Source organism: Pagrus major, chromosome 17 (assembly GCF_040436345.1).
Source record: "Pagrus major chromosome 17, Pma_NU_1.0".
Lineage (NCBI taxonomy): Eukaryota > Metazoa > Chordata > Actinopteri > Spariformes > Sparidae > Pagrus > Pagrus major.
The window spans coordinates 14,996,329-15,016,339 of NC_133231.1; the positions used below are offsets into that span (position 1 = coordinate 14,996,329).

The window sequence follows — 20,011 nt, forward strand, 5'->3', positions numbered from 1 at the left end:
ATGAGCTACCTCGCATCATGACTGTGAGGTGTCTTGTGAAGTGACATCTCTGTCTGGGTATAGGTTTTGGTAAGGGACACGGTGGTTTCCTCTTTTGTCTTTCACAGTCCCTCCTCTTCAGCCCATCCCTCATTGGTTCATTGATTATGGTGCTAAAAGGTTTGTTTTTTTGTGATAAAATAGTGACTTTCTACTTAACAGAAACCAGTTATCGTTTATTATTCTTGTTTTGTTTATTTTTTGCTTAAAGCATGGAGGCTGTTATACTATTTAACATCCTCCAACTGTTGAACATGCAGTATAGATATGATATTGCATTAAAAATGACAAACTAAACAGAAACAGCAGTAGCAGTAATGCATTTTCTGAAACTGAGAAAGGTTGACTTTGACTGAATGATTAAACTATTTGTGCATACAGTATGTGTGTGGGTGTGTTTGTGTGTGTGATTGAGAAAGCAGGAGAGAAACGGGGACAGTGGTTAGAGGAACATATTCGTGCCACACTGATGCTGTATACCTTTACATGATTTCCTCCCCTCCAGCATCACTTACTGGTCAATACATTAATAGGCTGTTCTGCGCTGCAACAAAAACCACTTCAAAGACTCTGATCTGTGACAGGAAACATACAAACAAAAGGACGGTGGTACCGATATGTAGGGCTGGGCTTCACTGAAACCCACTCCCTTGAAATAGAAATATCTGCTTCGCCCTTTCGATATGTCAGACCTCGCTGTGAAAAGCTGTAAAAATAGGCCAACTGTAGAGAGCTGGTCAGTTTAGCCGACCCCGATGGTTGAGTACATTATGATTCCTTTGTTTGCCTTTAAAGCTTTTTTTGGCCATTAGATTATTAATTATCAAGCAGTGAGAACTACATATGTTTAAACTAGCTTTAAAACTATTGTTGTACTCTACTGTATTTATAAAACTCTGCATTATGTTCACTGGTTTTTTTGGGGGTGGGGATGGAAACGGGCGAACTTTAGCATGTTTAATGTCGTACATTTCTTTTATCAAACGAACAGCAAAATACATAAATTAATACACTGTGAATTTTAAAACTTGACTTCAAAAAAGTCAGGAAACCGATTACCTCAAAATTATATTGAAGTTGTACGAGCTAAAAAGTTTTAACAACTTATTACTGTTAGTCTACTTGATCATTTTGAGGTAATCGGTTTCCTCCATTTTTTTTTTAAAGAAAAGTCACTTTATCGGATTTTACAGTGTATGTCAATACTAACATAGGTTGAAAGTTGACCATGCAAGTATGATTAGACATTTTGAATAAATCTGCTACAGTTCACCTGTTTCTCCATCCTCACTTCTCTTATGTCATATTTTCCATGGCACCCTTAGAGAGCCGAAAGTCACACCTCCTCCACCACCTGACATGGCCGTCACCTCAGCACAGAAAACATGTTTAAAAGAGTGAAAATCACAACGAATCGGGTCATACTGACAACTGCAGTCATGTGAAAAGAGAGTTTGTCAGTTTAGCGAGCTAGCTAATTGGTTGTAGTGTTAAACAAGACCAAGTCACTTACACAACTGTTGCTGTGTAGTCTTTCTTATTACGTATTTTCACTGCCGCATTTTTAATTAGTTTTATGACAAATTGCAACTTTCTCGAGTTGAAAAATTATCTTTTAAATTGACAAACATCATGGTCTCTATTTTTTTTGTTTGTTCATGCTATTACATTCTATCTTTATTTGCTATATTTTCCTGTTTTTGAAATGCATAATTTGCTGTCCACTGCCTACCCTACAGCTGGACTGCGAAGTACAGCACAGGCAGACATGCAAACAGGGTATATGTTCAAGTCAAGTCTAAAGCTACACCACCAGGAAATGACCCACGCCTCTCAGGTTGGTTTATTGGTGGACAGCTTAACCCCTTAGAGTAAATCTATGTTTACTCTAAAAGAAAAGTATTGTTTTAAATATGAAATTCTCAAAAATGTTATTCATAAAACATAGTTTGATGTAATATGTGTGTATTGATACAAAAACTTAGAACTGTTTAATCCAGCTGACAGGTAAAGTTAGTAAGTAGCCCATGAACATAATAGAGCGTTTAGCAGCTAAAGAGACAGATATTCGTCTCAGGAGTTGGTGGAGACCAAAACGGAGCTGAAAGGAGACTGAATGTTGGACTAACATTCATCATGTTGCTAGAAACACAACTCCAAGTTATTTTTTTATTTTTGCTGTGTGTGCAAGCTTTGCAACTGTTGCCCAGAGTCTGTAATGCAGGTTGTTGTGAAGTTCTTCTGCCACTATGAAACAATAGGGGAAAAAAACACGATAATAGCCTATAAAAAGAGATAATATTCAGCACAATACACAAGCCGTGAGTGTCGAGAGAACGAACAATGTTTAAAACTGAAACAAAAACTAAACAACAAACACAGTTAGCCAAAACTACTCTCTGCACTTTCCCTTTCAACAGCTGGAATAGATTGTTGCTGGTAAATTGCAGTTGGAGAGCAGATGGCAGTATTTTCTGATGCAATGAAATCTGATTAATAGGAGAGAGTTTAGGCCATGTCATATCACATGGCAAAAGCCCTTTGAAGTCACATCTGGTATGAATTGGGGAGCAGCAGAAGGAAGACAGAGTAGTGCTACTGTGGTAAAATGTTATTTTTAATTGTTTAGATAATTTTTTATTGATTATTGTTTTATTTCAGTTGATGCTGTTGATTTCCACATTTGATTGAATCTGTCAATTTAATTGCATTGAATATTAACTCTGTCTTTGATATTTGACACAAGTTAAATAATGAATAATAACTCTATTTGGGTCATTGGATACTTTACCGGCAGTTTTCTATAGGTACTGTATGTGAACGATTATTGGTATGATAAACACATCCTCATATCTAAACGACTGAATAGGTCGATTATGAACATCTCCCAAAATGATATGAATCGGGTTCCTAAAACAACATGATGGTTGCAGCATAACAGCGACACACCTACTGGACCTTTGTCGTACACTCGTAGTATGGTTAGGCTAGGCACTAAAACTGCCTGGTTAGGTTTAGGAAAACATTGTGGTTTGAAGCACTACTTAACATCCGTTCTGCTACAAATTGTTATCATTTCACTGCTGCCTGATTGATTAGAAACTGTAAACAGAATGGATAGTTTAATCGAGAGTGATGTCGGACCATATTTCGAGGTAAAACAACAGGTTTGACAACCAATTAACTTGCATTATAGACAACAGCTAATGTTAGCATCTAGCCACATTCTAGCTAAAATTACTGTTTTATACAATACTGTTTTGATATGATACCATTAGGAAAGGCTTCATTAATTCAGAAATATCAACACATCTTGGAGACATTTATCTAAACCTGCAACCTGTGAAAACACATGGAATCAAATAGTAATGTTAGCTAGGAAGTTGTTGAACGCTAACATCAGCTAATGAGTTACCAAATTTGTTGTTTTACCTTGAAATATGGCTGAATGTGTCGCTAGATTTCATGATCTATCATATTTGCAGTGTTAATAACAAATGTTAATGTGGGTCTTAATAAGCATCTTTCATTTTTGACCGATTTGATATTTTTCAAATATATCTAAGCTCGATGCAAGAGTCGATATTTTTTCCAATTTGGCACCCCTGCAATTCACTTAGACACTATTGTCTTAAACATTCACAGCTGTACATGTGCATTTGTTATGATGACATTAGCGTACTAAAACTAGCAGTGCAACAAAGTGCAACAACACAAGATGGAGCAACAGCTAATATTACTTACTAGTCCAACAATTTGCTCTCGTCCGCCTCAGTCACTCTCCCTTCTACCCTTTTTAGCTTCCTACGTCCATGTATGCTTTGGCATCAGCACCTCTGTCATGATGGCCACAAAGGGTGCCCATCTGTAGCATCATGCTTGCCAGGCTCTTGTTCTGGTGCCCGCCCTGGCCCCACTCACCACTGGCAGTCACTCAACACCTGAAAAACTTCTTCCAGCAGTACAAAGCTCCTGTGCTAGCTGTGTGAACAATTCCCTATCCGGTCTGGGCAGAGTCAGGAAACTGCATGGCTAACTGAGCTAACTAGCTCATGGCAGCTACAGTTAGCATCAGTTAGAAAAAACAAAAAACATTTTCTCCATAGAGTATGATCCACTTTCCCAGACATAGTTGGTGGTGAGTGACATCCAAGCTACAGAGCAAGAGCAGGTTTTGAAAGGCAGAGAGCGAATGAAGGAGGCACCAATCCTCACATTAATACATTCATTTGAAAACTTTAATTAAGTTGTTGCTTTGCAGATTTAGATTATGAATACTAAATATAAATAACATTAAATTCAGAGATATTATTGGAGGGTAAAGGTCCTATTTGAAAGACAGTTGATTGCTGAGTCTCATTCCCCACCCGTCAAATACTGACGCTTTGGGTTAGTAGGTCGGGCCGGCCACCAACCCAAATCTGACAAGACTGGAAACCCAAAGTGTTACAAATATGGAATGAGACTCAACAATGAACTATTTTGAAAATTGTACCTTCAAACTAATCAGCAGAATATAACATAATCAAATTGGCCCCAGCTTTTAGAGTAATGAACACATGAATGCATAATGACTGTTTGAGCACTTTTTCATGCTTAAACTTTTGTTTTAATTTTTGTTTTTAAGATTTATGGAGTAATGGGGGACTTTTTATTTTCACACTGTGGTATTGCTACTTTTACAAGGTTAAAGATGTGAATACTTTTTCCACAACTGTTTGACACCTATATAGTCATAGGTCATTTATATAGTGCTAAACACAATGTGGTTTCCCATGTATTTGCTGTGATCACAGGTTGGTCGTATTGATGCATTAGCAGGGAGGAAACAGTGACATTTCTTGTATAAAGTGATCTTTAGTGGATGTGTTAGTGGCTTTTTCCACCAGCTATACAGACATCTTCTAATGTACAGCTGAGCATCCATGAGAACTCAGTCTGTGTGTATGTGTGGGTGTGTACATGCAGAGGTTTAAGCTGACATTTGGGGACATTTTTTTAGCTAGGCTACTTAGTTATCGTCAAGTATTGCTCACACCACTGGACAGTCTGATCTCATCTATTCCTCTCAGAGAAATAAGCATTATACCAGCATTTAAATGTCATCTTATGCTATATGGGAAGGAGACAACCCGAGGTGATGCACAGGGCTTCACCTACCAGTAATATCAAGACAGTCAGTCCCCCCACAACACCTGCTATCCCCCCGACCGTCAGTTTAGCAAACACCCTCCGACACCCTACCCAGCATCAATGCTGACTCACTGAGGTGTCTAACTGTGTGGGGTATTTGAGGTACATGCTCGTCAACGCACATTCTGCATTAGCGTGACCTTCAGCTCCCACACATCTCGTATGATGTTCACAATGATCTTTTAATTCTTCAGGTAAGCAAACTCATGTGATAAGACCTTTGATCCTCCTACCAGGGGGTTTAATTCCTGCATACTAAGGGGTTTCATATTGTTGTTTTGTTGAATGAATCAAAGTGTTACCGAACTAAACAAAACGCACACTCAGATTGCAACGTGATAGAAGTCTGGGTTAATATGAGTCGTCTTACATTACCACAGTGGCGGTACGTGAGCAGTCGACTTCAGAGGAACCGCTAACAAGATGACTGATGTGCGCTGGAGGCATCAATGACAAACTGTCACTGTACAGCCACAGAGTCTTTTCACAGTAATCTGGGTAAGGACTACCCGTTAGGGTTGTGGTTTGGAAGTGAACCTGTGCAGAGTGAGGGGCTGGGGCTTGATACTTCTTTGTAATTTGTGGGTGAAGGAAGTGTGAAGCCTACCCACGCAAGTGTTGTGCTGCTGCTTGGGAATCGTGTCAAGGCGTTAATAGCAGTTGGTTTTAGAGAGGGTCTGATGATTAATAATTATTAATGCTTATCACAACATCAAGTACAGGATTTGATTAAAGTCATTTGTGTAGAGATGAACGGAAGTTGATACAATCATTACTCCTCGCCCTGCATTAAGTTGAAAGGGAAACACTCATCAGTTACGAACAATGTTACAATGATTTAGAGATTATCATGGGTAAATGGAAGTACTGTCCTGTCTCTGGTGGTGGTCAGTTTTCTCTGTATCATTGCTTTTAGGAATATTATATGCTTTAGCCTGTCTACCTAATAAATGCAACTTAAAGCTATAACAAAGAACTTCCAATTGTGTTGTTTCTGGCGGCCCCTTTGGACAAAAGATGACTCAATGAAACAAAGCAAACTTTTGTTCATGCTGCACTGTACCACCAGACTACAGAGTAGCCTCTTTCTTCAGGTTGAGGTACCCTTCAATTCACCCTCATTTTTGAAAAAGCAGTCCACTGGTCTGACATCCCACTCCTATAACACTGTTGGACTGCTGAACCAGAGATATCACCTTTTGTGTTCTTCCTTTTCAAAGCCTGTTGCCTACATTACCCACGATGCAACCACTGAGTGACATCACTGGAGGTAATTTATCAGATTGAATGCAGCTTCCTCTGGAGCCACAAAAGGCTTTATACTATGTTTTTCACATATGCAGTAGCACTCCCCGAGACCTGTAAGCACACTTTGATGTGTAAAATTGGTGGCGGTATCCTGTAATTCATTGAAACATGTACTGTGTGTCTTCAGTTTCTTTGAGGTTAATGAGGTGATCTGAATCGCATGTTGCTTTTCCTGACAAAGGAAGTAGTAACTGCATATTTTGGCATCACAGAAATGACACTGTGGGTGAAGGAGTCACTGAAACTCCATACTGAGAACTGAGAGGAAACCTTATCTGACACTGTTTGTAAATGTTGGTTAAGATTTTTATCTTGTAGAAAGTTTTACTATCAAATATGTATTACGTCAATGTTTGACACCAGGATGAACATGATTTTTCATGACTCAAATCTTACGCACTCAGGTAAACTTATGTGACTACTGACTGATGAACCCAACTGTCAATTATGTTGCAATCTAACAAAAAACAACTGTCTTGTAAGTGTGCTTTAGGTTTCTTCTTCCAAAGAAATGCAACTGTGTGGATGCAGGAGCAGAAGAATTTTCCAGTGTGAGTAAGACAGATGTTTTTCCCCTCTTTGGCTTTGACATCATAGGGCTCATTACACAGATTACATCATGGTCAATCTTCAGTCTCCTGCATGTGAGATGACTGAATGAAGTTTCCTAATGATGTAAACACGGTGTCTCAGAGAGAGAAAATCCCTATGTGTAGAAGTGATTCAATGAGCACAGACACAGTATTTTATGGGTCATTCATTTTTATTACACTATTAATTAGCTTGACCAGTTTTAATTTCTCAGATTGCTTGCAAATACAGTTACACAACAGAGAACATTGTTGCCAAATTGAAATATCTGTCTGCTTATTTGTGGAGCATGTCTTTGGTTAAAGGTCTGAATGAAAATGAAGAACAGCTCTCTCGATGATGCTATCAACATCCCTAGAATCAATGCAGTATAATTGAAATCAGGCAGACAGAATCAGTGTCTCACAAATACACAAATTGAGTCATTTGGTTCTACTTGTGCTTAGTGCCACTCCTTGTCAATTAGGCAGAGAGGCCTCGTGTCTACCTCTGTTTCACATTTCGGTTATAAACTTGTCAATGTTTTCTCATACAAGCCTCTAAAATTACATTACAGGTGAAAAGCATGACCCTTGATCCAACTGATTATTACATATAAATAAAAAATACAGAATAATTACATCCAAAACACAGCATTGTAAAAGGCAATAATGCAGCAATTAAAATCTCAATAACATTGTTTATATTTTCGTTGGGAAGTAAGGGGGACAGACCAACAAAGAAGTCTAGAATTTGACGGAGGACGTACGTACAAATGTGATTGGAGTAACTACAGTATACACCATTCTAAGTCTGCTAAATGCTGGTAGGAAACCTTCAGTGGTTTGGGAAACACAGGCAAGCTTATTCTCATCTATGGTTTCAGTAGTATCATTACAAGATCAACTGACTTAAACTGTGAACATACGACGTTTTCATTCACTAACGTAGCTGTACAAATTATACAAGGGCTATGACTTCTCTTCACCCGTCATAACTCAACCGCAACCTGCAATTAACCTGCCTAACGAGAGAAACTGAAGATTAATCCTAAATCATTACTCAGATAGTCGAACAAAAAAAAAAGAAGAAAAGAAATTATAAATAAAGACCTTTTTCCTCTGAATGGACAAATGCAGGTTTTTAGAGAAAAACTTCCACCAGTAAGAAATAAATAAAATATGAACTGATTTTGGTATGAATTATCTATACTATAGCATATAGGTTAAGACTGATGATTAAAAAGCAACATCCCACAATGTGACCTTCCTCAACCAAGATGGTCTGATAGAATTAAGTAATGGAAATCAACCCTGACGCACTAAGCGTTAACAATCAGCCAGAAAACAAGGGGTAATCCCTTTTTTTAACTACCTATACGGGGCATTAGGTTGATCATAAATATGACAAACTACAATGAGTCATTCAGTGACAGGCTTTTTATGAAGAGAGTAACTTAAATATAGCATCTATAGAGTACTAACATTCGATGCTGTTGAGTTCAAATTTGTCAAACTGGCAGATTTAAAGACATACAGCATGTTTCTACTACTATCATGCCCGAGTGTGGTCTGTTTTTAATACACACACTGATACTTCACGTTACTATAACTGTGGCCTCCTCTGTAAAGTATAATACGCTTTAAGTTCCTCCACTCTGACACACACCTGCCAACTGTGAAAATGAACAGGCTGCTACAGGAAGTGATGAGAGGGGCATCAGGCGTGTAGTGTGTCTGTCGGATGTGTCGAACGTCACTACTCGGTCTACTAGGGGAGTGATGCATTTTACTGAAAAGAAGATGGAATCTCAACGTCTACCTTAAATACATTCAGAAAGAAGTTACTGTGTCGTTGTCTTGTGCTGGTTTTTACAACAGTCCGTTTTCAATCAGCCATGTTAGGAAAATGTTTCTCCTTCTCGTAACAGCACAACGTACTATTTTTATGTATTATTCCGTTTACATCAATGCAAATTAATCATAGAAATGTCTACATCTAGTAGTAGCATGTATTTCTTACGTTATTTACAGTGTCCAGTTTGAACGGTGACATTTCCGACTTTTTCAAAAGCAATGACAAGAACAACACAAAGAAGTACAGCAGCATCATACACCAAGTTGTCATGCTTTCATTAAAAGAACGGACTTCTGATTATTCTGTTTTTACAGTTCTTCAGGTAGCAGATCAAAAGAAATAAACTCATTCACCGACTAAATTAGCTAAATGGAATATTTGGTATGCTTTGCCAAATAATTTGATCCTCAGAAGTCAAAAACATGATTTTTTCTCTTACAGTAGTTCTGTATCGACTAGTGTGGTCTTTTTGGCCTTCCATGTTTTAAATTAAAGTCTCACACATTCAACGTAAACACCTCCACATCCTCACTTAATGTCCATGTCTTAATATTAGAGGTATTGCCCAATGTTACAGTAGCTCCTGGAGGTAAGTTTAGCTTGACAATTAGCTTAATTGTCCTTTCATCACTGAGTGGGTTTTAAATTGAGAATTATTACACCATAACTAGGCTGTCACTCACACTCATCTACACAGATACATTATATCTAACTGTGGTACAATTTGAACAAAGAGACTACTACTGAAAAATAAATCCTATAAAGCATTATGCACCGTTCAACTTTCTAGTGAGGGGCGATAGGTCAAGTCATGCCACTGGGATGGTTCTCCTGTCTATGACGTGAAGGTTTTCAGGATTATGAAACGCTGTGGCACCGCTAATGGAAAGAACAATGCTTGGACTCTAACCTAAGAGGAGTATTAGGTTACAATAGGTGATGTGAGTTCGTATCATATCTCAATATTCACATTCTGGTAATGATGATAGGATGTCGTCGGTCATTTACAATGGGTTTGGGACGTACCCCGTACTTATTCAGTTACTTTATGTTTGCAACACATCTTAAATCCGTCATAGGGAGTGTAGCTGGGACACCACTGTAAGGAAGAGTGGGGGGAGGGACAAAACAAGTGGTCAGGCATGACTTGTTGGCAGCCCCAGTACCTCAGTTCATCTGTTCAAAGAATTTGTAGGTAGGGTTTTCATAGCCGTGGTTCTGCATTTTGTTGAGCTGTCGTTCTTCTGGCGTCAGCATGGGGTCGACCTGCTGCGAGACAAAGAGCTTTGATTATTACACACTAAAGACAAAATTCATGAGCAAGGACCGCACCATCATCACCATCCATCCAACCATGATTTTGTTGAGGGAATAGGGTTACGCACTACGAAATTTTTGCTCTTCGGGGTCTCTCAGTCCAAACAATGCAATGAAATCGAATAAAGATATTTCCAAAAATGTCAAACTATTCTAACTATTAGCATATACAAAGTCAACTTACTTTCAAATTTTGCCGCTAATAAAGTATACCATAATCTTTAGCCTGATACCCATCATCCATTGGTTTACTTATTTTATCGCAACATGAAATAAAGGGAAGTCAGTGGATACGTTGAGCGTAGGAAATTAATCTGTTTCTGTAATGACCTGGTCAGTGTTACTATAGGCTCTAATACAATATTCACTATTTTTTTCTCTCTCTCTTTCATTGCACTGCTGTGGTCCTTTAAGACAAGACTGGCTGAAACAAAAGGCCCATCTGGGGTCGTACCTCTACGATGCCATGGCTGATAGTGCCGTATGGCTTCCTGCGCACCAGCAGCAAGCTGATTACCATCACCATGGCAATGGCCACAGCCACCACCAGCAGCCCCACCATGGCGCCGCGGTTAAACGTCTCCAATGCATCGGGTTGCTGTGGACAGAATTGTGCAGTGAGACGTTAAACGAGGGAGACACTTAGCGACATAGTGAAAAAGGCCATCTGAATTTGAAATTATTTCATACCAGTTCATCTCTCTCAATCTCAGGAAGCTTGTTGACGACCTGCTTGAGCTCCACAGAGGTGTTGATCTAAGAGAAGGGAGGGAAGGTGTGAGAATCAGGGAAATATAAGGACACAGTGTCTGAAATATGACCAGCCTTTTACGCAATCGTCATATTACCTTTTCCTCGTATTCGTAAGTAGGGCCTCTCTCAGATGTAGTGTAATCATATTCATCAACTGCAGGTGCTTAAGATGGAGACACAGAATTAAACATTAAGCTGTGGGCAAAAGTAGGAAAAACAAAACTCTGAAATCATTGTAAACATGAAAACAGCAGCTCACCTTTCTTATTAGACTGCAGTTCTTTAGGGCAAAAAAGAGGGAAAAGTGTCATTAACAACAGCAGCCACTTACACACTTAGGACAGGCTTATGGATGTTGAATTTGTGTGTGTGTGTACGAGTAGGATGTGGATGTATACCAATGCGGGGAGGATAAGGCCTGTTCTGGAAGGCTCTCTCCTCTTCCTCTTCATCATCCTTTTCCTCCTCGCTCTCTGCCGGCAGGAGCTCCTCAGTAGTGCGGGTCTCAGAGAAGGAGGTGGTCATGAGCTCGCTGATGTCTCCCCTCTCTGCCTTGACAAGCTCCTCTGCAGGTGACACATAAAATAAATAAAAAACAGAAGTCAGCCTGACGGTGACCAGAGTTCACACACAGCGATCTGCGGATTTGAAAGCTGATAATATGATGGGTAACAGTAGCTGAGCTTACGGATATCGCTGTGCAGCTCTTCGGCCAAGGAAGGATCCTTGTAAAGCAGTGCAAGACTCTGGTTCATCCTCTCCTCAATTACATGGAGATGTGTGTACACCTGCAAATCATAAACATCCATTCTAGTCACGCCGGGCTCCAAAAATACAGTAATAGAGTGTTGTTATATTGGGCTATAATAAAGTTTGACTCGACAATCTGTTTAAAACACCCCAAAGAAAAACCTCAAGAATCCAGGATATTATTGTCTGATTATTCCAAGATGTAATCCAAACATGATGGTATCCATAGTGATACTCTCCAATCACAAGAGTCAAAGACCTCATGTTTGGAGAAATTGGGTCATATTTGGGCCTCGTACATGACAAAAATAAGATGTATCTGATATCTTAGTATAATATAATATCTGTCCTCATAAAGTGTATTAAATCCATATTTGACCTGATATTGGGTATATCAACTAAACTATCCAATCATAATGTTTTGAATTCTGGTCTTTTTTGCACAGTGGAACTTTTACCAAGAAAGGGCCACCAGAGTTCAAACAATGAGTGTGTGTTGAAATGGTGAAAAGAGAAGCAGTGACTTGGTTCCTTGAATTAATGAAAACTGAAAGTCCAGATAGATATTTTTCATGGATTCTTGTGTTGAAAGCAGCTTTTGAAGTTAGCAAAGCCTGGCTTTGATCTCTGTGTAATGAAAAGAAGATTGGGAGCTGCTTCACCTCTGTGAGTTCAGTCCCAACTCTTCAGCACACAATGTTCTGTACGTTTCTCGGTCAGCAGAAAAGGAGCCTCGCGTCTCAAAAGCACAGGCGTGCACGGAAAGCATTTCAGAAGCAGAAATCTCACACACCTGGAATTTCATTTGCTCAGCCTTCTGCGGGTCGACAGCCACAATGTGCTGGTAATGCCTGAGTGTGTGTCTGCGGTCCTTCTGCTCTGCGGCCATGTATCGCTTCAGAGCCTGCAGCACGCGCTCCGGCTGGAAGAAGAAGTTAAAGAGAGAGGCCAGAGTCAGGGAGATAAAATATATTTGCACTTTCTTTTTATGTCGCTTCCCCCTCTGTGCTCCATGATGGACTTACCTGAGGGGGATCGGACTGTACTGCAGTCAGGTAGTTCTCCAGGGCCAGGCGGCGGTTGTTGTTGAGTATGGCCTCCACTCTGGCAAGATGAGTCTCCACCAGCCTCTGCCTCTCTCCAGCCACTTGCTCCTCCAGCGTTTGCAGCACAGATTGGAAGTGCTAGATGTGAAAAGATGAGGGATGAGTGAAGATGGTGCAACATTGCCACAGGAGAATTTAAAGTACAGAATTAAAGCCAAGGTTGACGAACGTCTGCTTACCTCATTCAGGGCCTGTCGCTCTGACCTTGGCAGATTCTTTGACTGGTTGTCTGCCTCTGCCCATTCCTTCATGATCTAAGGAAAGAAAGGGACGTGATATCAGTTTATTTTCATTCAAGTATCCTATATGATATAAAACAGGGTTCGCCAGTACAACCTGTATAAAGTGCACACTGACGGAGGCATCGACATGATATGACTGTACAATTTCTTGAAACTGTAGAATGTGTATATGTTTATCTTTGCATATCAACTGGTGCACCTTCATTCCAAAAAAACTTTGATGTTTGTCTTCAAACAATAGTTTGACATTTTAGTTAATTTCACTTATTTGCTGTTTTGCCAAAAGCTAGATGAAAAGATTGTTATGGTCCCACTCAGCTCAGATCAACAGTAGCCTGGCTGTCTGAAGGGAACAAAATCTGCTCTCCAGCACTTCTAAAGCTCATAATTAACATGCTATATCTGTACAAAATGTGAACAGTAAAAATAGGGTGTCAAGACTTTAAAGGCCCTTTAAGGGATAGGCCATGGACATCAGCAGTAGCTGTTGACGCTGTGATACTGTGCACTGGATAATTGTTGTGCAATTCAAATAAACATGAAATTAAATCAAATGCAAAGATTGTTTGTGAAGTGACTCTCTAGAGTCTCTGCTGGTTGCGAGGCCACATCACAGTGACGACAACACAGAAAAATTAAAAAAAGAAAGCAGTGAAGTGTTTCGAAAAGATTTTGAACTGTTCCTTAAAAAATGGGACAATAGTTGTCGTGACAACATCTTTCATCAGCCCGCAACTAAACACCTTGGCAGTTATGAGGAATGTATGGTATAAAAAGAAAACCTGTGACATTGTCTGACTAGTTTTGAAAGAACATTAAACATATCATCACTGTGAATCTCTAACAACATGGTGACCATCGAAACTGTTGAGCAAGAAGGCTTGATGGCAGTGATGCAAACACAGTAATTGTGGTGTGTGATACTGCAGCTGAAACCCAGAGAAGGGTTGTTTTTTTTTTCCAGAAGCTGTTTTTTAGATTGTGAACAAAGATATGAACACACACACACACACACACACACACACACACACACACACATACACACACACACAGAGTCAGACATGCAGTGTGATAAACTCATGTGTGAAACATGCCTGCACAACCACTGCAAAGTATTATATATATTATATTATATAATTATAAGTATAGATTATTGAAAATAACTTTAACTCCTGGAAATAAGCACTGAAATCACATTCTATTTGAATTATGAGGGGGTTGATTATACGTGCGAATATAAACAATCATACCACTGACATTTGAGGTTAGGGTTAAAAGTTCACTTCTTTCAGGGCAAATGTGAAATTTCTATCTAATTTCTGCTTCCCTGAATGCAGGTAAAACATGCAGAGGCCGGTGCCCCTGTGGTTTTGAGAATTAGACTGGGGAGTCTCAATCCACATTAATGACTCAACTGTCCGACCTGACAGCCAAAAAACTATTAGCCTGTTCTTAGCCCTGTGAAAGTCACCTCATTGATGCGCTTCATTCTGCGCTCCTCCAGGTCTGTTTTGGCACGCAGGAAGTTGGCATGCTCAGTGTCATCCACCGGCTTCTCAAAATAAACATCGACACCATCTGTGGGCCGAGGCGTAGTCACTAGATGGGAAGAGACAGAAAACAGAGGTTGTTACTGTGACAGGAGCCAGAGAGCAATTATATCCTAATTAAATGAACAGCCCTGGTCAAAGTGTGTCTCAGGGTGTGCACAGAGGAAATAGGAAGAGAGACGGAAGGTAATTTTACACAACAACTACGGGAATGGTTAAAAAATGTTTAAAAAGGACCATGGATAACTATATCTGCTTTGTTCTGGAGAGAATTTAGGTGGAAAGTGATGATAATTCTTTATGGAGTACCAGGGAAAAGAATGAGAAGTTTAATCATTACTGTTGATTCGTGGGCTTTAATCTATATAAATATTGGAAAATAGATTAAGAAGATTATTGAAAAAGTGCTGAAACTACTGATCCCATTTCATCTGTGTAAGTGATGGTACCACTTTGTGGTTTAGAAAACATGCATTCCAACATTACTTAAAATGTGAGTACTAGGGATGGAATAATTCTTCTGATTATCAGAGAAAATAAATGCAATACTTTGGCCCCGCTCTGTCTGCAGTCATCACTCTCACTCAATGTCCCGCCCACAACACTATCTGATTGGTTACACATCACAAGTAATAGCTTATAAACACTGAGCAATCTGATTCTGCAAAGGAACTATTAACTATTAAGATTTTTATTTTTACTGGAAATGTATATCTGTTCCAAATATTGATTATCGCTGTCCTAGATTACTAATAATCCCACAGACAGAGAGCACCATCATGGTTTACCATCATGGTTTACCATCATGATTTTGTTCTTAGCCAATTTAAGTGGTCGACTGTTCCATTTTCTGTGCACACCAGAATAAACTCTGCTGACGCCTGGAGGTTACTGTGGACACCAAATACAGCCACCATGTAGGAAGAGACACTTTTGAGGCCTTGTCAGACGCATGCATATACCACATACGTGCATGAGGTGCATGGGTGGGTGTAAACATTCAGTATGTGATGGCACTTATTTTACATTATGGAAATACACTCACAGCTGTCTCCCTTGATCAGAGGAGTAGAGGTGGTGGGCTTGTGACTTTTCGGGTAGTAGAGGGAGTCCAGATAGTCTGACGTCTGGTAGGGACCTGAGTCAATCGGGTACTCATACTCATCTGGATCCTTCACAGCTATAGCCTCCTCTTCCTCCTCTTCTTCCGCCTCCTCCTCATCAACTTCCTCCTCTTCTTCCTCCTCCTCCTCGTCCTCTTCCTCCACCACCTCGTCATCCTCCTCTTCCATATCGGCCTCGTCCACGTCGGTGTCAGGAGAGGGGCTTGGCGTGGGGGCCGTCACTTTGGTGCTGTGGAAAAGTGGTAAAGGTCATTGCTCTGACGTTTACGAACATGCAATGTGTTATCCTCCAACATCTGGCCAAGCTGAATCATCTTACACAGAATTCAGTTTTCCACTGGTCTGCGATGAGAGTGTCTGAGCGCCGGCAGGGACGTCTCTTTCCTCTGTCTCGCCTTTCCCGCTGGAGCCCCCTCGGCCTGGGCAGCACACATACTCGACTCCTCGGAAATGGTCTCCACATGGCAACAGCATCCCATAGCTGTGGAGCTCCAGATTTTCTGCAGCACATTCCTGAGAGGCAGGTTGTGATTAATATTCTTGTGTTAAAATGTGCACAAAGTACGGTAAATTCTAAATATAACGAGAGAGTTTCTACTTTACTTTTTGAATATAATAAATGAATGCTGATATGAAGGAGTGCTGAACTTTAGCTTGAACTTGACACCTTTCTTCTGTGGAAATAACACCGCAGTTGCTGATAAGGTATGATGTGTGCACACCACACCAACGTGCAGACTTGTCTGATCTTGCCTGCTATTTTCTGTTAGGCCTGGCTACAAAAGAGGTTTTAATTTTGCATTGGAAAGTTTATTGGGTGCATGAAAAGTTAAACATTTACAAAATGTATCAGCGGAAAGTCCCATAAAACAAAAAAAAAAAATCAACCTTCTGCTTTTCCGTGACTTTAAGCCTTTTTTTCCTTAATCCTTAAACTCACATTGTACAAATGCCATGTATCTGCCCTTCTTACCTCCTTAGCAATGTTGTGCCAGTACACGTAGCTCTCACAAGCATCCATCTGCTCCTGGTGGAGGAAACGGCATCGGTCGGGCACCAGCAGGGCCTCGCTCACATACTCGCCCTCTGCAGCAGGATGGAAGAAAAGCGGCATTTTGAGAGTTGAGGACAAACTTGAGGACTCAGTGCTGTGTTTAAACCTTGAGATTAAATGTGAATGTGCTTTAATAAGGAAGAAAAGAGAATACAAGCTGCACCATACATAAAATACATGAAACGCAAGTATAATAGTGAACGAGAGGGGTTAGATGGGGATGGGCGGCATAAATTAAGACTGACAGAAAGCATAAATGAGTAATGTGCGAGCACTTTGAACAGACAAACTGCAGCTACAGTCAAGGACATAGAAATAAACAATAAACCATACTTAAAATGGAAAAGAGGTTTTATAGTACATATAATACAGTACATGTAGTAATCATTTCAGACCTGTTCTTCATACAGTACTGTTATTACACACTGTTCTTTCACGACTCATACACCCACACAACAGGCAGTACAGTAGAAATCGAACAAGCTCGAGCCAGTTCTTCAGCGCTGTGCAAAATAATAATGCTCCACGACTCAAAGGTGAGTCACTGCTCATTACTCATTCATTCATTCATTCATTGTTGGTCTATCTGCCCCCCTAGTGGCTTACAGCAGGCATGGCCTCTCTGTAATACTGCAATTGTTCATGCTGCTTTGTGTCCGTTAAACTGCACATCCTGCTTTGTGTCCGTGCCTGTCTGCAGGTTTAACAGTAACACAAGTAGAAAGCTGTGATAATGAGAGAGATGCAAAGAGAGTTTTGTACATTAAATCTAAGCATACTTGAGTATACTTGTAGCCAGACCAATCATCAGTACACTTCAAGTATGTTAATCATGAGTTAACTTAAACTTTGCTATTTTGGATCAACTCATTTTGCACACACAAGTATATTTTAGCTGTAATTAAATAGTAGAAAAGCACAATTTGAAATGCGTTTTTGTGTGCTTTTATATGCTAAAGTGGAACAGCTTAAAGTATACTTTGTACACTTAGTATTAAGTATGTTGCTGTGTATGTACTAATATACATGCTTGGTTAGTTAACTTATTTGTGTTACAAGTACATACACATGTATTGTGAGTGTCTGGCAGATATACAACAATACAACATGAATATATTCCTCCTGTAGCATGCTCAGTTATACTTTATTACAATTACTATGAAAGGACACTTTGCAGTTAATTATCAACAGACTTCAGTTTTACTTTGCTGTACTTTGAACATAAATATAAAAGTATACTTCTAATAAGTTTTCTATGCCTAAAATGTACTGCTAATACTACTAATAATAAAGTACACCATTTTATTTCACAAGGGTGGTACAAGTATGAAATCAGTGTGAAGCCATATGTGGCACTAAAAATCTTGTTAGCTTATGCTTTTACTGAGAAAGCACAAACAAATTAATGTATTTTTCTGTTCTGACACAGAATCATGGTTTATTTCACTGTTTATTGTATTCAATGTACTGTGTGTTATGTAACTGCTTAGTTTGGATATTAGACGTGTAGTGTTTTAAAGGAGTCTCTAACATCTCAAAAGGACGTGTTGTTGATGACATAAAACTGACCCTGTTGTTTGCACTGAAGGATTTATATTGGTCTATAATGAAAAAGAATAGAAATAGTTTATATCGATAAATATAAATATGAATATACAGTCTGAGAAAGGTATAGGCTGAAGCTACAGCTTATAATGCCTACCCTTTTAACAATACATTATGACCAACTTCGAGGGTAATTGTTAAGGATAAACCAATAAAAGTATAATTGTTGCTCATGAAAGTGTTTGGCCTTTAAAGAAATTATGTATCTCTATAAATGTATGACTAAACCAAGAAAAGAAATACTTCAGCATCTAGGGAAATGTGCTTTTTGGCATTTTGCTCAAAGTCACCAGACCATATGTAACGTGTTATAATTTGTTTAATTTGTCCAAATACTGGAAGATAAAATTGACTATTTGACATTTCAAAACTTTTTTAATTATTGAGTTGCACAGATGCTGGTAGGTAGATTTTGTCATTGTTTTAGCGAACCTTCTTTCCCTTCTGCAGTTATCAATCCCCTCCCTTCTCTCTATGTAATCAAATCACACTTCATCGCACTCATCTTAATGAAAATATATCACTTACAGCAGTTTTTTAGACAGAACTGGGCTAGCTGTTTCCCCCCCATTTCCTCTCATTGTGCTAAGCTAAGCTAACTGGCTTCATGTTTAACAGACAGACATGAGATGACACGATGGTATTAATCTTTTCATATTACTCTCAGCGAGAAAGCAAGACATTTTGGGTGCACGTCATCCCACTGTCTCTCTCCCCACATTTCCCTTGTAGATGAAGCATACAGTAAATCTAGAAACAATTACTTTTAAGAAACAACAACATGGAGAGGTACTTCCTCTGCAGGGACACAGGAAATCTAAACCTATGTATTCTTGGTGGTGTAATTGACCTCATGGTCGTCAGGTGTGCTGGTCTTACCTAGACAGCGGTAGGGCAGGACTATGAAGGGATGTGTCTGGCAGCGGCCCCAGCCTTTCTTGCACCAGGCGTGGATGGTGACGGGTCTTTTCGACTCCTCTATGTGTGAGATCGGAAGTGCTGGGTACATCTGGACGTACGGGTACATGCAGAGACGACAGGGACACAGAAACAGGTAGATGGATGGGCAGAACAGAGGGGATTGGAGACAAGAGGAGTGGCAGACAGGGAACGATTGGTTAGAGAGGGGGTTTGAAGATCGGTTGGGAGGGGTGGGATCAGGGAAGAGCACAGTCAGTTGGGAGAAGACTAACAAGGGAAAGAGTCATGCAGCATATTCTCCAACTACTTACACAGAGCCATGTCAGACATTTGACACGGCGTACTGAAGGTTCATTCTTTCATTTCAATGAACATTCTTGTCTTTTAATGTTTCTACTTTCCCATCCGACTACTTGAATTTAAAATCTTGGCCAGCAATTTGAAGCACAAACACATAATGTGGACAGCAATGTAGACTCTGAATGCACACTGAAGTGCTTTCTTCACAAATGTCAAAGCAAAAAAAGAAGGCTTTTGTATAACAGATACACTACTGTCAGCTAATCGCATTACAGTCCGTTCATGGCTCATGGCTGCTGCTGCTGCTGCTCTCTGTGTCTAC

The 20,011-nt window shown here is 39.7% G+C and overlaps 1 protein-coding gene across 2 annotated transcripts in view; it reads right to left on the reverse strand.

The window, feature by feature from the left end:
- Positions 1–7,284: 7,284 nt before the first annotated feature.
- The window catches only part of aplp1 (amyloid beta (A4) precursor-like protein 1), a 36,035-nt gene continuing 23,308 nt past the window's right edge, over positions 7,285–20,011 (reverse strand). Inside the window, exons 3-17 of one of the 2 annotated variants that reach the window (XM_073486215.1) lie at positions 19,348–19,477; positions 16,783–16,895; positions 16,129–16,322; positions 15,731–16,038; positions 14,607–14,734; positions 13,073–13,147; positions 12,813–12,971; positions 12,581–12,709; positions 11,726–11,825; positions 11,436–11,603; positions 11,297–11,317; positions 11,133–11,200; positions 10,975–11,040; positions 10,739–10,882; positions 7,285–10,233 (exon numbers count right to left, since the gene is read on the reverse strand). In XM_073486215.1, coding sequence (XP_073342316.1) covers positions 10,135–10,233; positions 10,739–10,882; positions 10,975–11,040; positions 11,133–11,200; positions 11,297–11,317; positions 11,436–11,603; positions 11,726–11,825; positions 12,581–12,709; positions 12,813–12,971; positions 13,073–13,147; positions 14,607–14,734; positions 15,731–16,038; positions 16,129–16,322; positions 16,783–16,895; positions 19,348–19,477 — 1,902 coding nt within the window. In that variant the 3' untranslated portion in view covers positions 7,285–10,134. Of the gene's footprint in view, positions 10,237–10,738; positions 10,883–10,974; positions 11,041–11,132; positions 11,201–11,296; positions 11,318–11,435; positions 11,604–11,725; positions 11,826–12,580; positions 12,710–12,812; positions 12,972–13,072; positions 13,148–14,606; positions 14,735–15,730; positions 16,039–16,128; positions 16,323–16,782; positions 16,896–19,347; positions 19,478–20,011 lie in introns of both variants that reach the window. The other variant, XM_073486214.1, reaches the window with a different exon arrangement.